We start from the raw sequence: 20,514 nt of genomic DNA on the forward strand, positions 1-20,514 counted from the left end.
CGCCCAGAGGGCGGTGGATATATGCAACGAGCTGCCAGAGGAGATAGTTGAAGCAGATGCCATGAAAGCATTTAAAAGCTGCGCGGACTGGTACATGGAAAGGACAGGTTGAGAGGGATATGGGCCAGACACGGGCAAATGGGACTAGCTTAGATGGGGAATGGTGGTCGGCATGGACGAGTTGGGCTGAAGGGCCTGTTTCCTTGCTGTCTGATTGTATGACTGTTACTGTGAGGACCCAGTTGTACCATTGGACTGTACACACAGGAAGATGAGACAGTTCATGGTCTCAGAATGGCGAGAGACCAATTGAACTCGTTGTAAAGGACATAGGTTCAAGATGAGGGGGAAAGATTTAATAGGAATCCGAGGGGTAACCTTTTCAGACAAAGGGTGGTGGGTGTATGGAACAAGCAGCCAGAGGAGGTAGTTGAGGCTGAGACTATCCCATTGTTTAAGAAACAGTTAGATAGGTACATTGATAGGACAGGTTTGGAGGGATATGGACCAAGCGCAGGCAAGTGGGACTAGTGTTGCTGGGACATGTTGGCCGGTGTGGGAAAGTTGGGCCGAAGGGCCTGTTTCCACACTGTATCACTTTATGACTCTATGAGAAACAAGGAACTACAGATACTGGTTTACACAAAAGCCAACGGCATTTGCAGTGAATTGTCCAGATTTAGGTAACTTCTAACAAAGGCCCCCATTCCTGCTCCTCTACTCTCTCCCCCACACCCACCCCTTTCTTCCCCGCACTTGTGTCCTGTCTGGACTTGCAACTATTTCTCACCTTCCCCCTCCCCCTCCATTCCTTCCTCTAGCTTCACAATTGGCTATGCTTCAGTCCTTCTGTCTCTGGCCTTTGTTCCAACCGAAGGTGGAGTAAGACAAGCTGGAGTAAGTCGACCAGTCAGGCAGCACCTCTGGATAATAGGAATTGGTTAAGTTTCGGGTTGAGACCTTTCTTCAGACCACCCATCTGCCTATCAAACCCCCTACCTTGCCTGTGTTTACCTACTTCCTGCCAAACCCCTCCTCTCCCAGCTTTCTTCCCTCCCGCCCCCACCCCCCACCAATAGTCTGAAGAGGTGTCCTGACCTAAAACGTCACCCATCCATGTTCTCCAGAGATGCTGCCTGAGCCGCTGAGTTACTCCAGCACTTTGTGTCCTTTTGTGTAGTTTGATTATGATCCTTGAGTGTAGAGCTGTCCGATCTAAATGCCTGGCCAAGAAAAGTCAGTCTTTGTCTGAGCAATTATGTACCAATTACTGTATTAACTCCATTTTAAGTTCATAGTAATTTACCCAAAGTGATAATTTCCAGTGGTGGATAATGTTTACATGCTACAACATAGGTTAATTGCCTTTTGAATAACTCATAATGGAAAACCTCCACTTGGATATGTATGGAATGGAGGGATATGGATCGCCTGCAGCTCGAGGAAATGAATTTAACATGACATCATGTTCAGCACAAACATTACGGGTCGAAGGACCTGTTTCTCTGCTGTACTATTATCTTTACCTCTGCACCCAATCCCAGGATTGATTGGGTTAACATATGAAGAGTGTTTGATGGCACTGGGCCTGTACTCGCTGGAGTTTAGAAGGATGAGGGAGGACCTCATTGAAACTTACCGAATAGTGAAAGGACTGATTAGAGTGGATGTGGAGAGGATGTTTCCACCAGTGGGAGAGTCTAGGACCAGAGGCCACAGGCTCAGAATAAAAGGACGTACCTTCAGAAAGGAAATGGGGAGGAATTTCTTTAGTCAGAGGGTAGCGAATCTGTGGAATTCATTGCAATAATCTACACGTGACAATAAACTAAACTAAACAAAAAAAATCAGCAATGCCAGGATATTTCTTTGGATCTTAATTTGTGTCCATTATTTGTCAGAGCCATTGAGAAGTTGCACAGAGAACAAAGCAAAAGGAAAGAGCAAGAGTTGACGGCGGTCCCGGAGACAGCACTCAATGAAGAGTACCTGTTGATGGAAGACAGCATGTGGGAAGGGGTGAGAATGACCCAGACATAAAGTCTGTGCTGGTTATGGTTTTTATCTCCCGATCTAGGTTATAATACACGAAGATGTAGTGCCAAAGAAGGTTATTCAGCGAACGCATCTAGCAATGCCAGGTGCACCTGATGTAGAAACACCTAATCACCATCAGTCCTGCCCCAGTGAAGCTACTTTTGGGGAAGGGTGTCAAGTGGGGTCGGAGCCTCGAGGTCGAGTGAGGATGAGGTTGGAGTCTCGAGGTTGAGCCAAGGTGGATGGGCCATGTCGCCAAGAACAAAGGCCTGGAGAGAGTGGATGTGGAGAGGACATTTCCACTAGTAGGAGAGTACAGGACCAGAGGCCACAGCCTCAGAATAAAAGGAAGAATTTCTTTAGTTGGGGGGGGGAATGAAAACGGGATGCGAACTTTGTCGATGCCGTAGTGGGGACTCTTTTGTGTAGTTTCTGTGCAAAAACAAAGAATTTTACTGTATCTAGGTACAAGTGATGATAAAGTATCATCATCATCATGGGTCAATGGGCTAGACTTAGATATAGCATGAGATAACTGAATGGGTGAGTGGTCTGTATCTCCACAGTCTTGGGGAAGCAAGAATAGTATGGAAAGTACCACACAACCACAGGCCCTTCGGCCCACAATATCTGTGCCGACCATTGCAATCGCTACCAAGCTAAAAAAGCCATTGAAGACCATCATGTGGCCTTGCACCCGATGGAGTGGTTTACTTTAGTTTTTATAGTTTAGTTTAGAGAAATAGCATGGAAACAGGCCTTTTGGCCCTGCATCCGTACTGACTATTCACAATAGTTCCATGTTATCCCACTTTTTCTTCCAATCCCGACACACCAGGGAAAGGTTTGACAGAGGCCAATTAGCCTGCAAACCTATCATATCATATCATATATATACAGCCGGAAACAGGCCTTTTCGGCCCACCAAGTCCGTGCCGCCCAGTGATCCCCGCACATTAACACTATCCTACACCCACTAGGGACAATTTTTACATTTACCCAGCCAATTAACCTACATACCTGTACGTCTTTGGAGTGTGGGAGGAAACCGAAGATCTCGGAGAAAACCCACGCAGGTCACGGGGAGAACGTACAAACTCCTTACAGTGCAGCACCCGTAGTCAGGATCGAACCTGAGTCTCCGGCGCTGCATTCGCTGTAAAGCAGCAACTCTACCGCTGCGCTACCGTGCCGCCCCTAATGTACGTCTTTGGAGTGTGGGAGGAAACCGGAGCATCCCGGAGAAAACCCACGCGGACTCAGGGAGAACGTGCAAACTCCACACAGACAGCACCTGAGATCCGGATCGAACCCGGGTCTCTGGCACTGCAAGGCAGCAACTCTACCGCTGCGCCTCTGTGTCGAACACCATGTTCTAAAGGGAAGGAAAGCGGGGGTGGTGGGGGGGGGGGTTGAGCTACACACTGTGGTCAGGCGGGGTGGGGTGGGGTGGGTTGGGGTGGGGTGGGGCGGGGCGGGGTGAGGTGAGGTGAGGTGAGGTGAGGTGAGCTACCCACTGTGGTCAGGCGGGGTGGGGTGTGGGAGGGTGGGGTGTGAGAGGGTGGGGTGAGCTACCCACTGTGGTCGGGCGGGGTGGGGTGAGTTACCCACTGTGGTCAGGCGGGGTGGGGTGTGGGAGGGTGGGGTGTGGGAGGGTGGGGTGAGCTACCCACTGTGGTTGGTCGGGGTGGGGTGGGGTGGGGCGGGGTAGGGTGGGGTGAGCTACCCACTGTGGTTGGTCGGGGTGGGGTGGGGTGGGGCGGGGTAGGGTGGGGTGAGCTACCCACTGTGGTCGGTCGGGGTGGGGTTGGGGTGGGGCGGGGTAGGGTGGGGTGAGCTACCCACTGTGGTCGGTCGGGGTGGGGGTGGGGCGGGGTGAGCTACCCACTGTGGTCAGGCGGGGTGGGGTGTGGGGGGGTGGGGTGAGCTACCCACTGTGGTCGGTCGGGGTGGGGTGGGGCGGGGTAGGGTGGGGTGAGCTACCCACTGTGGTCGGGCGGGGTGGGGTGGGGCGGGGTAGGGTGGGGCGGGGCGGGGTGGGGTGGGGCGGGGTAGGGTGGGGTGAGCTACCCACTGTGGTCGGTCGGGGTGGGGTTGGGGTGGGGCGGGGTGAGCTACCCACTGTGGTCAGGCGGGGTGGGGTGAGCTACCCACTGTGGTCGGTCGGGGTGGGGTGGGGCGGGGTAGGGTGGGGTGAGCTACCCACTGTGGTCGGGCAGGGTGGGGTGGGGAGGGTGGGGTGAGCTACCCACTGTGGTCGGTCGGGGTGGGGTGTGGGGGGGTGGGGCAGTGAGTCCCATCATGACAGAGGCGGCTACAGACTCTGAGGGTTTGTTGGTGACGTGTTTGTCTGTTACCACCAGGTGGAGGCACTGAGCTGCCTGGAGACTGAACCCGACGCTGAGTTCAATGGCTATGGGAAAGGGAGCAGGAATTCTGAGCAGGTGAAGCCCACACACTGTTTCTCACTTTGTTATTTGTAAAATAAGTCACGTTTTTCACTGGTTAATTTATAATTATGAAATGAGAAAGGGTGAGAAGGTCAACAGGGTCACAAGGAACTGCAGACACTGGTACATTTCTCTTTTCATAAGTTCATAAGTTCTAGGAGCAGAATTAGGCCATTCGGCCCATCATCTACTCCGGCGATAGACACAAAAAGCTGGAGTAACTCAGCGGGACAGACAGCATCTCTGGAAACAAGGGATGGGTGACCTTTCGGGTCGAGACCCTTCTGAAGACCCGAAACCCGAAACGTCACCCATTCCTTCTCTCCAGAGATGCTGCCAGTCCCACTGAGTTACTCCAGCGTTTTGTGTCTATCTTCGTAAACCAGCATCTGTAGTTCCTGCAAGTCTACTCCGCCATTCAATTATGACTGATCTATCTTTCCCTCTCAACCCCATTCTCCTGCCTTCTCTCCATAACCCCTGGCACCTTTACTAATCAAGAATCTATCAATATCCATCTTAAAAATATCCATAGGCACAAAAAAACTGGAGTAACTCATCGGGTCAGGCAGCATCTCTGGAGAAAAGGAATAGGTGATGTTTTGGGTCGAGACTCTTCTTCAGACTGAGAGTGAGGGGAAAGGGAAACGAGAGATATAGATGGTGATATAGAGAGATATAGAACAAATGAATGAAAGATATGCAAATGGGTAACAATGATCAAGGAAAGTTGGAACCCACAATGGTCCATTGTTGGCTGTGGAGTAGGTGATAACGAGTTATACAGACAGTGAAACTCAACAGGATGACAGTGAAACTAGTACGACAACTAGCGTGGGGGAGGGACGGGGAGAGAGAGGGGATGCACGTGTTACTTGAAGTTAGAGAAATCAATGTTCATACCACTGGGGTGTAAGCTGCCCAAGCGAAATATGAGGTGCTGTTCCTCAAGATGAGGTGCTGTTCCTCCTTTAGAACGGAGATGAGGAAAAACTCAGAGAGTTGTAAATCTGTGGAATTCACTGCCTCAGAAGGCAGTGGAGGCCAATTCTCTGAATGCTTTCAAGAGAGAGCTAGATAGAGCTCTTAAGGATAGCGGAGTCAGGGGGTATGGGGAGAGGGCAGGAACGGGGTACTGATTGTGAATGATCAGCCATGATTACATTGGCTCGAGGGGCCGAATGGCCTCCTCCTGCACCTATTGTCTATTGTCTAATCTGTGTTTGGCCTCACTCTGACAATGGCAGAGGCCGAGGATAAAAAGATCTCCAGGGTCACTCACTCCAGCACTCTGTGTAACGTTACCTATCCATGTTCTCCAGAGATGCTGCCTGACCCGCTGAGTCACTCCAGCACTTTGTATCTTTTTCTGAGGAAGTCAGCAGTCAGACAACAAGTTAATAGATATTTTTAAAGCGGAGATTGACAGATACTTGATTAGTAAGCGTGTCAGGGGTTATGGGGAGAAGGCAGGAGAATGGGGTTGAGGGGGATAGATAGATCAGCCATGATCGAATGGAGAAGTAGACTCAATGGGCCGAATGGCCAAAATCTGCTCCTATAACTTATGAAGTTATGAAAAGGGAATGTACCAGTCCGTGTCTGTAGTTCCTTGTGTCGCTGTTGACCTTCTTACTCTTTCTTATTTCAGAATGATAAATAAACCAGAGATAAACCTGTGTCGGTTTTTTATAAATAAAAATAAGTGATGCAGATTGGGGAGACAGTAAGGATGTATCTGCTCTCTGAGTGGAAGTAAGATTCCGTCTCTAAATCGTCGTGTAAGAGCGTTGTGCAGACTGCACTCCTTGTCCATCTGTTCCCCCCCACATCACTGCCTCATTACGATTCAGGGTTAGTTGCCCATGTTGTCACGCTGTATATATTAATGTGCTGGGAGGAACTGCAGACGCTGGTTAATACTCCGAAGATAGACACAAGAAAACCTGGAGTAACTCAGCGGGACAGGGAGCATCGCCCGAGAGAAGGAATGGGAGACGTTTCGAGTCAAGACCCTTCCATCAGACCATCTTCAGCCATCTGACGAAGGGTCTCGACCCCGAAACGTCAGCCATTCCTTCTCTCCAGAGATGCTGCCTGTCCTGCTGAGTTACCCCAGCGTTTGGTGTCTATCTTCGCTGTATATTTTACGACAACTTTACACTGTTTCCCCCCCTGTTGATTTGTAACACCACTTGCCGTGCCCCCCACGCCAGAGGCTGCCCCCTGTGTTCACAAAGTCACCCGATGAGTAGTTATCACCCTGCTTCACGCACCGTTGTGCTGACAGATTTATTTCACCAGCTGAGTGGGCTTGGTGCCCAGTCATACTGAGTGCTGTTACTCTGTTTTCCCTTCAGAATGACAGTGGGAAGCCCCTGCCACTCCTCGAGGATAACTCCGATACACATCACCATGGCAACGGGCCCCACCCTGATGTCAACGTGCCTGGATGCTGGTTCTTCAAACTTCCGCACAAGGTTTGTGGTTTTACTGCCCCTGGCTGCCCATTGTCTCGTGTTCATAGGTTCTAGGAGCAGAAGTAGGCCATTCGGCCCATCAGGTCTACCCCTGCACCGCCATTCAGTCATGGCTGGTCTATCTTTCCCTCCCATTCCCATTCTCCCGCCTTCTCCCCATAACCCCTGACACCCGTGCTAATCAAGAATGTGTCAATCTCCGCCTTAAAAATATCCATTGAGTTGGCCTCCACAGCCTTCTATGGATTCCAGTAATGCATTCCACAGATTCACCACCCTCTGACTAAAGAAATTCCTCTTCTCCTTTCTAAAAGTATTTCCTTTTATTCTAAGGCTATGGCCTCTGGTCCTAGACTCTCCCACTAGTCGAAACATCCTCTCTGCATCCACTCTATACAGGCCTTTCACTATTCGCTAAGTTTCGATGGGGTAACCCCCTTATACTTCTAAACTCTCTTGGCCGCCAAACTCTTGCTTTCTCCCAGTTTTCCCAGCATGCCAACAGATGACAATGGCTCTGGCCATGGTGCGGGTATTGCTAGTCAGCGGGGACATGGTGGGCCGAAGGGCCTGTTTCTGCGCTGTATCTTTGAACGAAACTAACTTTTTTTTTGGTTCGCAGCAAATGTGGTGACCTTCTTCACCCTCTAAAATCATCAATAAACTCCAATACATCCAGAACTCCGCTGCCCGTCTACTCACCCACTCCCCGACCCGTGACCACATCACCCCCGTCCTCTACAAGCTCCACTGGCTCCCCATCCCCCAGAGAATCCAGTACAAAATCCTCCTCATGATCTACAAAGCCCTCCATAACCTGGTCCCATCCTACCTGACTGACCTCCTCCACAGACACACTCCCACCCGTACCCTCCGCTCTGCCGCTGCCAACCTCCTGTCCCCCCCCCATCCGGACCAAACTCAGATCCTGGGGGGACAGGGCTTTCTCCATCGCTGCTCCCACCCTCTGGAACTCACTACCCCAAACCGTCAGAGACTCCTCCTCACTCACCACATTCAAAACATCACTGAAGTCTCACTTGTTCAACACCGCCTTCAATCATTGACCGTCGCTCCACCTTATTCATCCTTTTCTGTTTGTTTATTTATTTATCTTTATGTTAGATCTAATATGTAAAGCGTCTTTGGGTTTCTAGAAAAGCGCTATATAAATGTAATGCATTATTATTATTTTTTTTAACTGATTCAGGATGGAAACCATAACAACGTCGGGAGTCCATTTGCAAAGGATTTTCTCTCAAAGATGGAAGATGGGACATTGCGGGCGAGCAGCAACGTAACAACTGCAGCCCGAGCGCTGGAGATCAACAAGATGGTCTCCTTCTGGAGGAACGCCCAGAAAAGAATAAGGTCACCACATTTGCTGTTATGTTTATCCATTCATTGTTGGTGCAGTCTTCCATGAATTTGGTGTCTTGACCGCGTTTAGTGTCGTGTCCACGTTTAGTGTTGTGTGTGTATTTAATGTCATGTGTGTGTATTTAGTGTCATGTGTGTGCGTTTGGTGTCGTGTCCGTGTTTAGTGTCATGTGTGCATTTAGTGTGTGTGTGTTTAGTGTCGCGTGTGTGTGCGTTTAGTGTCGTGTGTGTGTTTAGTGTCCTGTGTGTGTGTTTAGTGTGTGTGCATTTAGTGTCCTGCGTGTGCGTTTAGTGTGTGTGTGTGTGTTTAGTGTCCTGTGTGTGTGTTTAGTGTCATGTGTGTGTGTTTGGTGTTTGTGTGTATTTAGTGTCGCGTGTGTGTGTTTAGTGTCCTGCGTGTGCGTTTAGTGTCCTGTGTGTGCATTTAGTGTCCTGCGTGTGTGTTTAGTGTCGTGTGTGTTTAGTGTTGTGTGTGTGTGTTTAGTGTCGTGTGTGTTTAATGTTGTGTGTGTGTGTCTAGTGTCGTGTGTGTTTAGTGTCGTGTGTGTGTGCCGTGTGTACAAGTAATTGGCAGATGGGTGAAGTAAATGACAAAAGCGTGTCAATTTTCATCACTAGTCCTTGTACTTTACTCCACCCATCAGCCAATCTCCCCCCTCACTTCCATCCACCTATCACTTGCCAGAAAAAAAAATCCACAAGAGTGCTGGAATAACTCAGTGGGTCAGGCAGCATCTGTGGAGAACATGGATCGGTGACGTTTCACAGAGTACTGGAGTGACTCAGCGGGTCAGGCAGCATCTGTGGAGAACATGGATAGGTGACGTTTTGGGTCACGACCCTTCAGTCGAATTGTAGCAGGTGGAATGGGAGCTGGAAGAGAGGGAGATGCTGGTCAAAGCTTGGCAGGTAATAGGTGAATACAGGTGAGGGGGGGGGGTTCAATGGGCAGATATTGGACAAAGGCCAAAGATGAAAGGACAAAGTGTGAGACAAAGGGGATTGTGAAGCTAGAGGAATGTCCGTGGAGGGTGAAATAGGCGCGTCCAATGGAGCAGAGGGGAGGGGGAGGGGCCGGGGAGGATTTAAAGGGGGGAGACTGGAGAGGGGGAGGATGTTGTAGTTACTTAAAATTGGAGTATTCCATGTTCATGCCAGGCTTTGTACTGCCCCCACCTCTCTTTTCCAGCCTTCTAACCCCCCCCACATCTGTGTGAAGAAGGGTCCTGACATCAAACGTGTCTGTTCATTCCCTCCACAGATGCTACCTGACCTGCTGAGTTCCTCCAGCACTTTATGTTTTGTTGAAGATTCCAACATCTGCAGTTCCCTGTCCTGCAGCGGTCCGTGGAGCTGATGCGCTACAATACCGAGAACTATATTCTGCATTCTGTATCTTCCCCTTTGCTCTAACTATTGTACTTGAGTTTGGCTTGATTGTAGTTTTGTACAGCATTATCTGATTTGATTGGATGGCATACTAAAATGCCCTGGGTCTGTACTTGCTGGAGTTTAGAGGGATGAGGGGGGACTTCATCGAAACTTAGCGAATAGTGAGCGGCCTGGATAGAGTGGATGTGGAGCGGATGTTTCCACTAGTGGGAGAGTCTCGGACCAGAGGCCATAATCTATGAATAAAAGGATGTACCTTTAAAAAGATGAGAAGGAATTACTTTACAGACGGTGGTGAATCTGTGGAATTCATTGCCACAGACGACTGTGGAGGCCAAGTCAATGGGTATTTTTAAGGCGGAGATTGACAGATTCATGATTAATAAGGGTGTCAGGGGAGAAGGCAGAAGACAGTTTAAGAACAAGGCAGGAGGGCATTTAGGACCTGAGATGAGGAAAAACTGTTTCACCCAGAGTGTTGTGAATCTGTGGAATTCTCTGCCACAGAAGGCCAATTCACTGGATGTATTCAAGAGAGAGTTAGATTTAGCTCTTAGGGCTAATGGAATCAAGGGATATGGGGAGAAAGCAGGAACGGGATATTGATTTTGGATGATCAGCCATGATCATATTGAATGGCTAGAGGGGCTGAATGGCTAGAAGGGCTGAATGGCCTACTCATGCACCTGTTTTCTATGTTTCTATGATTGCTTGCAGGATATTGTCTGCTTTCAAGATCTGCAGCTAAGCACCAGATAATTGCCTCCTTATTTCAACACTAATTATCCTGTCTTCTGGGCTTCAGAAAGGGGGGATGTGCAAAGGATTTCACGACCAATGTTATCCATCTCGATAAGTGTGCTGCACTTTGCAAGGACTGGCTCTGGAGAGGGTCCAGAGGAGGTTTACAAGAATGATTCCAGGAGTGAGTGGGTTAGCTTATGATGAGCGTTTGACGGCACTGGGCCTGTACTCGATGGAGTTTAGTAGGTTGAGGGGGGACCTCATTGAAACACACAGAATAGTGAAATGGTTGGATAGAGTGGATGTGGAGAGGATGTTTCCACTGGTGGGAGAGTCTAGGACCAGAGGACATAGCCTCAGAATTAAAGGGTGCTCTTTTAGAAAGGAGGTGAAGAGGAACTTCTTTAGTCAGAGGGTAGTTAATCTGCGGAACTCATTGCCACAGAGGGCTGTGGAGGCCAAGTCAGTGGATATTTTTAAGACAGAGATAGACGAATTCTTGATTAGAACGGGTGTCAACGGTTATGGGGAGAAGGCAGGAAAATGGGATTAAGAGGCAGAGATCAGCCATGATTGAATGGCGGAGTAGAGTCGATGGGCCGAATGGCCTAATTCTACTCCTATAACTTGTGAAGTAACGCCAATTTGCTTTTCCTTTGCAGCTCCCAGATGGTTGTGATGTTGAAGAAAAGTGAACTGCCTCGATCAGTCACCAGGTGTGTACGCAGAATTATCACCAATCCACAAGCACTCTTACCATGGCCTTATCACTTGTAGATATTGTTATTTGGTGCCATATAGAATTAAGGAACTGCAGATGCTGGTTTACCAAAACAAAGTGCTGGAGCAACTTAGGTAGCGTCTCTAGAGAACATGGATAAGTGATGTCTCGGGTCAGAACCCCACTTCAGTCAGATTTGTTTGACATCGTGTGTCGGAAGGAACTGCAGATGCTAGTTTATCAGAAGATCATCACAAAATGCTGGGAGCAACTCAGTGGGTCAGGCGGCATCTCTGGAGAAGGGGGGTGGAGTGGGGGGGGGGGGGGGGGGGGAATAAACTGGAGGCGAGGTAGGAAAAGGCCAGAACAAATCAGGCCAGAACAAGATGACCTCAGGAAGGATGGAGCCCACAATGGCCCATTGTTGGCTGGAGAAGATGTGATAACAAGAGAGATGCAAGGATGTGAACAGTGAACTGATAGGATGACTAAGATGGGGAGGGGAGGGGAGGGAATGCAGGATTTACTTGAAATAGGAGAAATCAACGTTCAACCTGCTGGGTTGTAAGCTACCCAAGCAAAATATGAAATGCTTTGTGGAATCCTTGTTGGAATCCAAGTGCTACTTGTAACGCAATGCCAGTTGTTCATTCAGTTGCTGACAAAGGATTCCACTGGGACCGTGCCTGTTGGTTTTACTTGACAGACACAAAATGCTGGAGTAACTCAGCGGGTCAGGCAGCATCTCTGGAGGAAAGGAATAGGTGACATTTTGGGTTGAGACTCTTCTTCAGACTGAGTGTCAGGGGAGAGGGAAACGAGAGATGTGAAGAGGTACAAAGAGCAAATAAATGCAAGGTGTTTCAATTGTCCGATGTTTGGTACAATTGATGTTTGGTACGCAAGCATTAATCTTCCAACTGGCATTCACAGGGAATGGCACTGAGGCAAGCCCACTGCACACAGAAAAGAGAGAAAAATGTGACAGGGAAACATTTTCTGAAGCAGAATATAGAGGGTGATGGGCCCTCTTTGATTGGAGACTTGTTCGATGCACTGCATCAATCTGTGACTTCCTACTGCTAGTTTAGGTTAGTCCAGTCCGGTTTATTGTGATGTGCACTGAGGTGCAGTGAATAGCTTTTGTTGCGTGCTATCCAGTCAGCGGAAAGACAATACATTTTATCAACCGAGCCTTTTACAGTGGACAATCACAGGATAAGGGAATAACGTTTAGTGCAAGGTAAGATAAGCCAGTTTGGCAAAAGAATAAATCAGGGAAGGTAGTGCATCCGTGGCTAACAAGAGAGATTAGGGATAGTATCAAAACAAAAGATGAAGCGGCACGGTAGCGCAGCGGTAGAGTTGCTGCTTTACAGGGAATGCAGCGCCGGAGACTCAGGTTCGATCCTGACTACGGGTGCTGCACTGTAAGGAGTTTGTACGTTCTCCCCGTGACCTGCGTGGGTTTTCTCCGAGATCTTCGGTTTCCTCCCACACTCCAAAGACGTACAGGTATGTAGGTTAATTGGCTGGGTAAATGTAAAAATTGGCCCTAGTGGGTGTAGGATAGTGTTAATGTACGGGGATCGCTGGGCGGCACGGACTTGGAGGGCCGAATAGGCCTGTTTCCGGCTGTATAGATATGATATGATATGAAGCGTACAAATTAGCAAGAAAAAACAGCCTACCAGAGGACTGGGAGAAATTCAGAGTCCAGCAGAGGAGGACAAAGGGCTTAATTAAGAAAGGGAAAATAGATTATGAGAGAAAACTGGCAGGGAACATAAATCTGACTGCAAAAGCTTTTATAGATATGTGAAGAGAAAAAGATTAGTTAAAACAAATGTAGGTCCCTTGCAGTCAGAAACAGGTGAATTGATCATGGGGAACAAGGACATGGCAGACCAATTGAATAACTTCTTTGGTTCTGTCTTCACTAAGGAAAACATAAATAATCTGCCGGAAATAGCAGGGGACCGGGGGTCAAATGAGATGGAGGAACTGAGTGAAATCCAGGTTAGTCGGGAAGTGGGTAGTAGGTAAATTGAATGGATTAAAGGCCGATAAATCCCCAGGGCCAGATAGGCTGCATCCCAGAGTGCTTAAGGAGGTAGCCCCAGAAATAGTGGATGCATTAGTGATAATTTTTCAAAACTCTTTAGATTCTGGAGTAGTTCCTGAGGATTGGAGGGTAGCTAATGTAACCCCACTTTTCAAAAAGGGAGGGAGAGAGAAAACGGGGAATTACAGACCAGTTAGTCTAACATCGGTAGTGGGGGAAATGCTGGAGTCAGTTATTAAAGATGGGATAGCAGCACATTTGGAAAGTGGTGAAATCATTGGACAAAGTCAGCATGGATTTATGAAAGGTAAATCATGTCTGACGAATCTTATAGAATTTTTTGAGGATGTAACTAGTAGAGTGGATAAGGGAGAACCAGTGGATGTGTTATATCTGGACTTCCAGAAGGCTTTCGACAAGGTTCCACATAAGAGATTAGTATGCAAACTTAAAGCACACGGTATTGTGGGTTCAGTATTGATGTGGATAGAGAACTGGCTGGCTGACAAGAAGCAAAGAGTAGGAATAAACGGGTTCTTTTCAGAATGGCAGGCAGTAACTAGTGTTAGCTGTGAGGAGGATGCTAGGAGGCTGCAACGTGACTTGGATAGGTTAGGTGAGTGGGCAAATGCATGGCAGATGCAGTATAATGTGGATAAATGTGAGGTTATCCACTTTGGTGGCAAGGACAGGAAAGCCGACTATTACCTGAATGGTGGCCGATTAGGAGAAGGGGAGATGCAACGAGACCTGGGTGTCGTGGTACACCAGTCATTGAAAGTAGGCATGCAGGTGCAGCAGGCAGTGAAGAAAGCGAATGGTATGTTGGCATTCATAGCGAGGGGATTTGAGTATAGGAGCAGAGAGTTCTGCTGCAGTTGTACAGGGCATTGGTGAGACCACACCTGGAGTATTGCGTACAGTTTTGGTCTCCTAATCTGAAGAAAGACATTCTTGCCATAGAGGGAGTACAGAGAAGGTTCACCAGATTGATTCCTGGGATGGCAGGACTTTCATATGAAGAAAGACTGGATGGACTCGGCTTGTACTCGCTGGAATTTAGAAGATTGAGCGGGGATCTTATAGAAACTTACAAAATTCTTAAGGGGTTGGACAGGCTAGATGCAGGAAGATTGTTCCCAATGTTGGGGAAGTCCAGAACAAGGGGTCACAGTTTAAGGATAAGGGGGAAGTCTTTTAGGACCGAGATGAGAAAGTTTTTTTTCACACAGATAGTGGTGAATCTGTGGAATTCTCTGCCACAGAAGGTAGTTGAGGCCAGTTCATTGGCTATATTTAAGAGGGAGTTAGATGTGGCCCTTGTGGCTAAAGGGATCAGGGGGTATGGAGAGAAGGCAGGTACGGGATACTGAGTTGGATGATCAGCCATGATCATATTGAATGGCGGTGCAGGCTCGAAGGGCCGAATGGCCTACTCCTGCACCTATTTTCTATGTTTCTATATAACGTTTAGTGCAAGGTACGGTGAACGTTTAGTGCAAGGTAAGGTAAACGTTAAGTGTAAGGAGCTTGTGGGTGTAATGAAAGTATTGATAGAGTCTGATGCAATGTTTTGCACTTCGTAATTGCAGGCACAATGCATTTGATGAAGAGAGCACAATTGGAGCCATTTTACCGCAGGTGGTCACTGCTGGCACGGTGACCCGACGGGCAGTCGAACCAACCTGGCTGACTGCCAGTAACGCTCGGGTATGTGAGGGGAACACACCCACCTGCAACATCGCCAATCCTGTGCATGCAATCTCTAAAACACACTTGAGGAGAGGTATGGATAGGAGGGGTTTAGAGGACCATGGGCCAAAAGCGGGCAGATAGGACTAGCTGAATCTCTGGATTCAGTCTGAAGAAGGGTCTCAACCCGAAACGTCATCCATTCCTTCTCTCCTGAGATGCTGCCTGACCCACTGAGTTACTCCAGCAGTGTGTGTCTACTCTGGATTTGACTGTGCTGTGTGACGTCAACTGGCTGGGTTTAGCAGTTTTCCACCCTCCCCACCCCGCCTCCAATTCCAACGCACATTAGCCAACCTTCAGGCAATGCCAGAGACCCGGGTTCGATCCTGACTACGGATGCTGTCTACGCGGAGTTTGTACGTTCTCCCTGTGACCCGCGTGAGTTTTCTCTAAGATCTTCAGTTTCGGTTTCCTCCCGCACTCCAAAGACCAACAGGTTTGTAGGTTAATTGGCTTGGGAAAATTGTATATTGTCCCTCGTGTGTGTAAGATAGTGTTGGTGTGCGGGGATCATTGGTCGGTGCGGACTCGGTGGGCTGGAGGGCCTGTTTCCACGCTGTATCTCTAAACTAAACTAAAGTAAATCTTCCACTTTCTATCTTCCATTAATCTGCACAGGTAACAACCCCTGTGGTGAAAGTGTTAATTCACGTTTAGCTGTTTACTCATAAGACCTACAGTCTGAAGAAGTTCCCGATCCGAAACGTCACCTATTTCTTTTTCTCCAGAGATGCTGCCTGACCCGCTGAGTTACTCCAGCGCTTTGTGTCTATCTTTGGTTTCAACCTGCTGGTCTCTGCAGTCACTGCCTCCTTGTTTAGCAATAACTTTGTATTAAAATCCCCACACTGACTTCAAAATCTCTCCAAGGTCTCACTTAACCTTTTCCCTGGAATTGATTGAAAGATGCAGCATGGAAACAGGCTCTTTGGCCCACCAAGTCCATGCTGACCATTGATCACCCTTTCACATTGGTTCAATGTTATCCCACTTTCTCATCCACTCCCGACACATTGGGGGCAATTCAGAGAGCCAATTCGCCTACAATCCCGCTCGTCTTTGGGACGTGGGAGGAAACCGGAGCACCCGGAGGAAACCCACGCAGTCACGGAAAGAACATACAAACTCCACACAGACAGCACCCGAGGTCAGGATCAAACCCGGGTCACTGGGGCGGTGAGGCAGCAGCTCTGGCAGCTGCTCCATTGTGCCGCTCCTGATTTAGAATGGAAATTTCCTGGTCTATATAGTTGAACACTACCCAGGCCAGTGAGTGCTTCTCATGGTTGGGCAGTTGTTTCATTGTTTACTCCATGGAGAGTGTAGCAGGACACACAAAGAACTGCAGATGCTGAAACTGTGAGTAAAACACAAAGTGCGGAAGGAACTCAGCAGCAGGAGCACCTGTGGAGGGAGTGGCGTGACACCCCCTTTCTCTCCCCCACCTCTCCCTTTCCTGTGCCCCAGTGTTCCTCCCCACCTCCCCGGGTGCCCAACTATTTCCTCCTCTGCCTTTACATTTCACTCCTCATCTTCTTCTTATCCGGGATGTAATACTGAGGCTCTATAAGGCGCTGGGCAGTCCGCAATCGGTGCATTGTGAGTAGTTTTGGACCCATATCTGAGGAAGGATGTGGTGGGATTGGAGAGGGTCCAGAGGAGGTTTACCAGAATTATCCCAGGAATGAGTGGGTTAACATAAGATGAGCCTTTGACGCCACTGGGCCTAACTAAGCGCTGGAGTTTAGATGGATGAGGGAGGACCTCCGTAATTTACGGAACAGTGAAAGGCCTGGGCAGAGTGGATGTGGAGAGGATGTTTCCACTAGTGAAACAGTTGAGGACTAGGGGCCATAGACTCATAATAAAATGATGTACCTTTAGAAGTGATGAGGAGGAATGAGGTGGTAAATCTGTAGGATTCATTGCCACAGAAGGCTGTGGAGACCGTCAATGGATATTTTAAGGTGGAGATTGACAGATTCTCGATTAGTAAGGGTGTCAGGGGTTGTGGGGAGAAGGCAGGAGAATGGGGTTGAGAGGGATAGATAGATCAGCCATGATTGAATGGCGGAGGAGACTTGATGGACCGAGTGGCCTAGTTCTTCTCGTATAACTTATGAACTTACCTGATACCGTTTTGTCTCCTTGCCACTTACTCTATGCATCTGCCAGTGAAAGTCCCCTCGCCTGTATCCACCTATCACTCGCCAGGCTTTGTCCTGCCGCCACCTCTCTGTTCTGGCTTTCTCCCCCGTACTACAGTCAGTCTGAAGATGGGTCCCAACCCTCCACTCTTGTTCTTAAGTATGATTGTGCTATATATCTATATACTATTAAAACTCAGATCTTGAATATATATATATATATATTCCACTGATGTCGGCTGAATACGGCAATTCCGGCAAAACGGTGAACCGTAGCGCCACGATTTTTGTACCGCCTTAATTAGCATGCGGTTCGCTGCTGGAAAATGATATTTTTATTTAATTCGGAAGCATATTTTTTAAGTTACAGAGGTTTAAAAGTGCTGCCCCCCCTGATTTATCGAAGTTTTGACAGAAGGGGGGCGCTGCGGTGCGGATTGTGATGTCACAATGCCCCTGTGAGATGAACTCGAGCTGACCCCCCTTCCCCCCCCAGCGGTATTCAGCGTGTGACGTCACAATGCCCCTGTGCTACATTGTTGCGAAGAGCTGTCAAGTCAAGTCCATTTTATTTGTATAGCACATTTAAAAACAACCCACGTTGACCAAAGTGCTGTACATCTGATTAGGTACTAAGGAAAAAAATGAAACATACAGTGGCACGCAAACAGTTCACAGCGCCTCCTCAATGAGCCTCAAACGCTAGGGAGTAGAAATAGGTTTTGAGCCTGGACTTAAAGGAGTCGATGGAGGGGGCAGTTCTGATGGGGAGAGGGATGCTCTTTCCACCCTCCCCCTCTCTCCCTCCCCCCTCCCCCCTTTCCCCCCTCCCCCCCTTTCCGCCCTCCCCTTCCCCTCCTCCCTCCTCCCTCCCTCCCCCTTCCCTCCCTCCCCTCCTCCCGGTTACAATGGAATCCCTACGAGGACGGGCCCAACGGGGAAAGTGGGGTACTGGGAAAAGGGGAGAGCCCCCTCCCTCCCCCCTTCCCCCTCCCTCCCCCCTCCCTCCCCCTCCCCCCTACCCCCCCTCCCCTCTCCCCCACCCTCCCCACCCCCTCCCCCTACCCCCTCACTCCCCCCTTCCCTCCCCCCCTCCCTCCCCCTCCCCACCTCCCTCCTCCCTCCCTCCCCTTCCCTCCCTCCCCTCCTCCCGGTTACAATGGAAACCCTACGAGGACGGGCCCAATGGGGAAAGAGGGGTACTGGGTAAAGGGGAGGTCCCCCTCCTCCCCCCTTCCCCGCTCCCCTCCCCCTCCCTCCCCCTACCCCCCTCCCTCCCTCCCCTCTCCCTCCCCCTACCCCATCCCCTCCCCCCTCCTTCCCCATCTCCCTCCACACCTCCCTCCTCCCTCCACACCTCCCTCCTCCCTCCCTCCCCCTTCCCTCCCTCCTGTCCTCCCGGTTACAATGGAAACCCTACGAGGACAGGCCCAACGGGGAAAGAGGGGAACTGGGAAAAGGGGAGGTCCCCCTCCTTCCCCCCTTCCCCCCTCCCCTCCCCTCCCAAACAGTTCACAGTACCTCCTCAATTAGCCTCAAAAGATAGGGAGTAGAAATAGGTTTTGAGCCTGGACTTAAAGGAGTCGATGGAGGAGGCAGTTCTGATGGGGAGAGGGATGCTCTTTCAAACCTTCCCCTCTCTCCCTCCCCCCTCCCCCCCCTCCCCCCTTTCCGCCCTCCCCTTCCCCCCATCCCTCCCCACCTCCCTCCTCCCTCCCTCCCTCCCTCCCCTCCTCCCGGTTACAATGGAAACCCTACAAGGACGGGCACAACGGGGAAAGAGGGGTACTGGGAAAAGGGGAGGTCCTCCTCCCTCCCCCCCTTCCCTCTCCCCTTCCCCCCTCCCCCTTCCCCCCTCCCCTCCCTCCCTCCCCCCTCCCTCCCCCCTACCCCCTCCCTCCCCTCTCCCTCCCCCCTCCCCTCCCCCCTCCCATCCCACAACGGGTAAAGAGGGGTACTGGGAAAACAGGTGGTCCCCCTCCCCCCTCCCTCCCCGCCTCCCGGTTACAATGGAAACCCTACGAGGACGGGCCCAACGGGCCCACTTGGTCTAGTAATAATTAAATATAATCATTTTACTGAACTGTATTAAAAAAAGGGTTTTCACTGTATGTAGGTACATGTGACAATAAAGTAATGTTGAACCATTGACCCCAAAACGTTGTCGGTCCACTCCCCCCACAGACGCTGCCTGAGCGGCTGAGTTTGTGCAGCACTCTGGGCATTGCGAGGGTGTAATGGGATTGTTGTGTGTCTCCCTGCAGAGGGACCGTGTGGGCAGTGAGCTGAAGGCCATGGTGCAGGTGCCGCCAGGCTACCACCTGGTTGGAGCAGACGTTGACTCTCAGGAACTGTGGATCGCTGCTGTGCTCGGCGAGGCCCATTTTGCGAAAATACACGGTGAGGTCGGAGACTCTTCGCACCGACACTGGATCACGCGGGTTGCCCCGAGAGCCTTATGTCTCAATTTACAGCTTCCCGATCGGGGAAGCTGTCAGTCGCTTTCATGCCTCGATCTTCCCCCCGCTCGGCCTAACTCTGACAGTCACAACCGGTCATTGCTGCCTTTCCACTCTTTCTACTTTTAGATTTTAAAGATACTGAGTGGAAACAGGCCCTTTAGCTCATCGAGTCCACGCCCACCAGCGATCACCCCGTACACTAGTCCTATCCTACACACAGGGTACAATTTACCATTTGCAGAAGCCAATTAACCTACAAATCTGTTCGTCTTCGGAGTGTGGGAGGAATCCGGAGCACCGGAGGAATTCAATACAACAACAAAAAGCTTTTCACTGTACCTAGGTGCACGTGACAAAAAACTAAACTGAACTAAACTGTAACTGATATGGTCACGGGGAGAACGTACAAACTCCAGACAACACCTGCAATCAGGATCAAACCCAGGTCTCTGGCGCTGTAAGGCAGCAACTCTACCGCTGTGCCACTACCATATGTACGATATGTAGAAGTAACACTTGAGAATGACGTGACTTGAAACCACTTGAATTGGGCGGCAATTGGTGGCGCAGCGGTAGAGTTGCAGCCTTACAGTTCCAGAGACCCAGGTTCGATCCTAACCACGGGTGCCGTCGGTACGGAGACAGGATACGTGAACTGCGTGGGTTTTCTCCAGGTGCTCCGGTTTCCTTCCACACTCCAAAGACGTACCGGTTTGTCAGTTAATCGGCTTCGGTAAAATTGTAAATTGTGCCTAGTGTGTGTAGAATATTGTTGATGTGTGGGAATTGTTGGTCGACATGGACTCTGTGGGCCGAAGGACCGGTTTCCACGCTATATATCGAAACTAAACTAAAGATTGCATTTATATTCCGTCCTTGCT

The 20,514-nt window shown here is 49.8% G+C and overlaps 1 protein-coding gene across 1 annotated transcript in view; it reads left to right on the forward strand.

The window, feature by feature from the left end:
* The window catches only part of polg (polymerase (DNA directed), gamma), a 72,234-nt gene that overhangs the window by 32,299 nt on the left and 19,421 nt on the right, over window positions 1–20,514 (forward strand). The window contains exons 11-17 of the mRNA XM_078427198.1: window positions 1,902–2,019; window positions 4,401–4,481; window positions 6,848–6,967; window positions 8,178–8,338; window positions 11,146–11,199; window positions 14,862–14,979; window positions 19,436–19,571. Coding sequence (XP_078283324.1) covers window positions 1,902–2,019; window positions 4,401–4,481; window positions 6,848–6,967; window positions 8,178–8,338; window positions 11,146–11,199; window positions 14,862–14,979; window positions 19,436–19,571 — 788 coding nt within the window. The remainder of the gene's footprint in view (window positions 1–1,901; window positions 2,020–4,400; window positions 4,482–6,847; window positions 6,968–8,177; window positions 8,339–11,145; window positions 11,200–14,861; window positions 14,980–19,435; window positions 19,572–20,514) is intronic.

Source organism: Rhinoraja longicauda, chromosome 33 (assembly GCF_053455715.1).
Source record: "Rhinoraja longicauda isolate Sanriku21f chromosome 33, sRhiLon1.1, whole genome shotgun sequence".
Classification (NCBI taxonomy): Eukaryota; Metazoa; Chordata; class Chondrichthyes; order Rajiformes; family Arhynchobatidae; genus Rhinoraja; species Rhinoraja longicauda.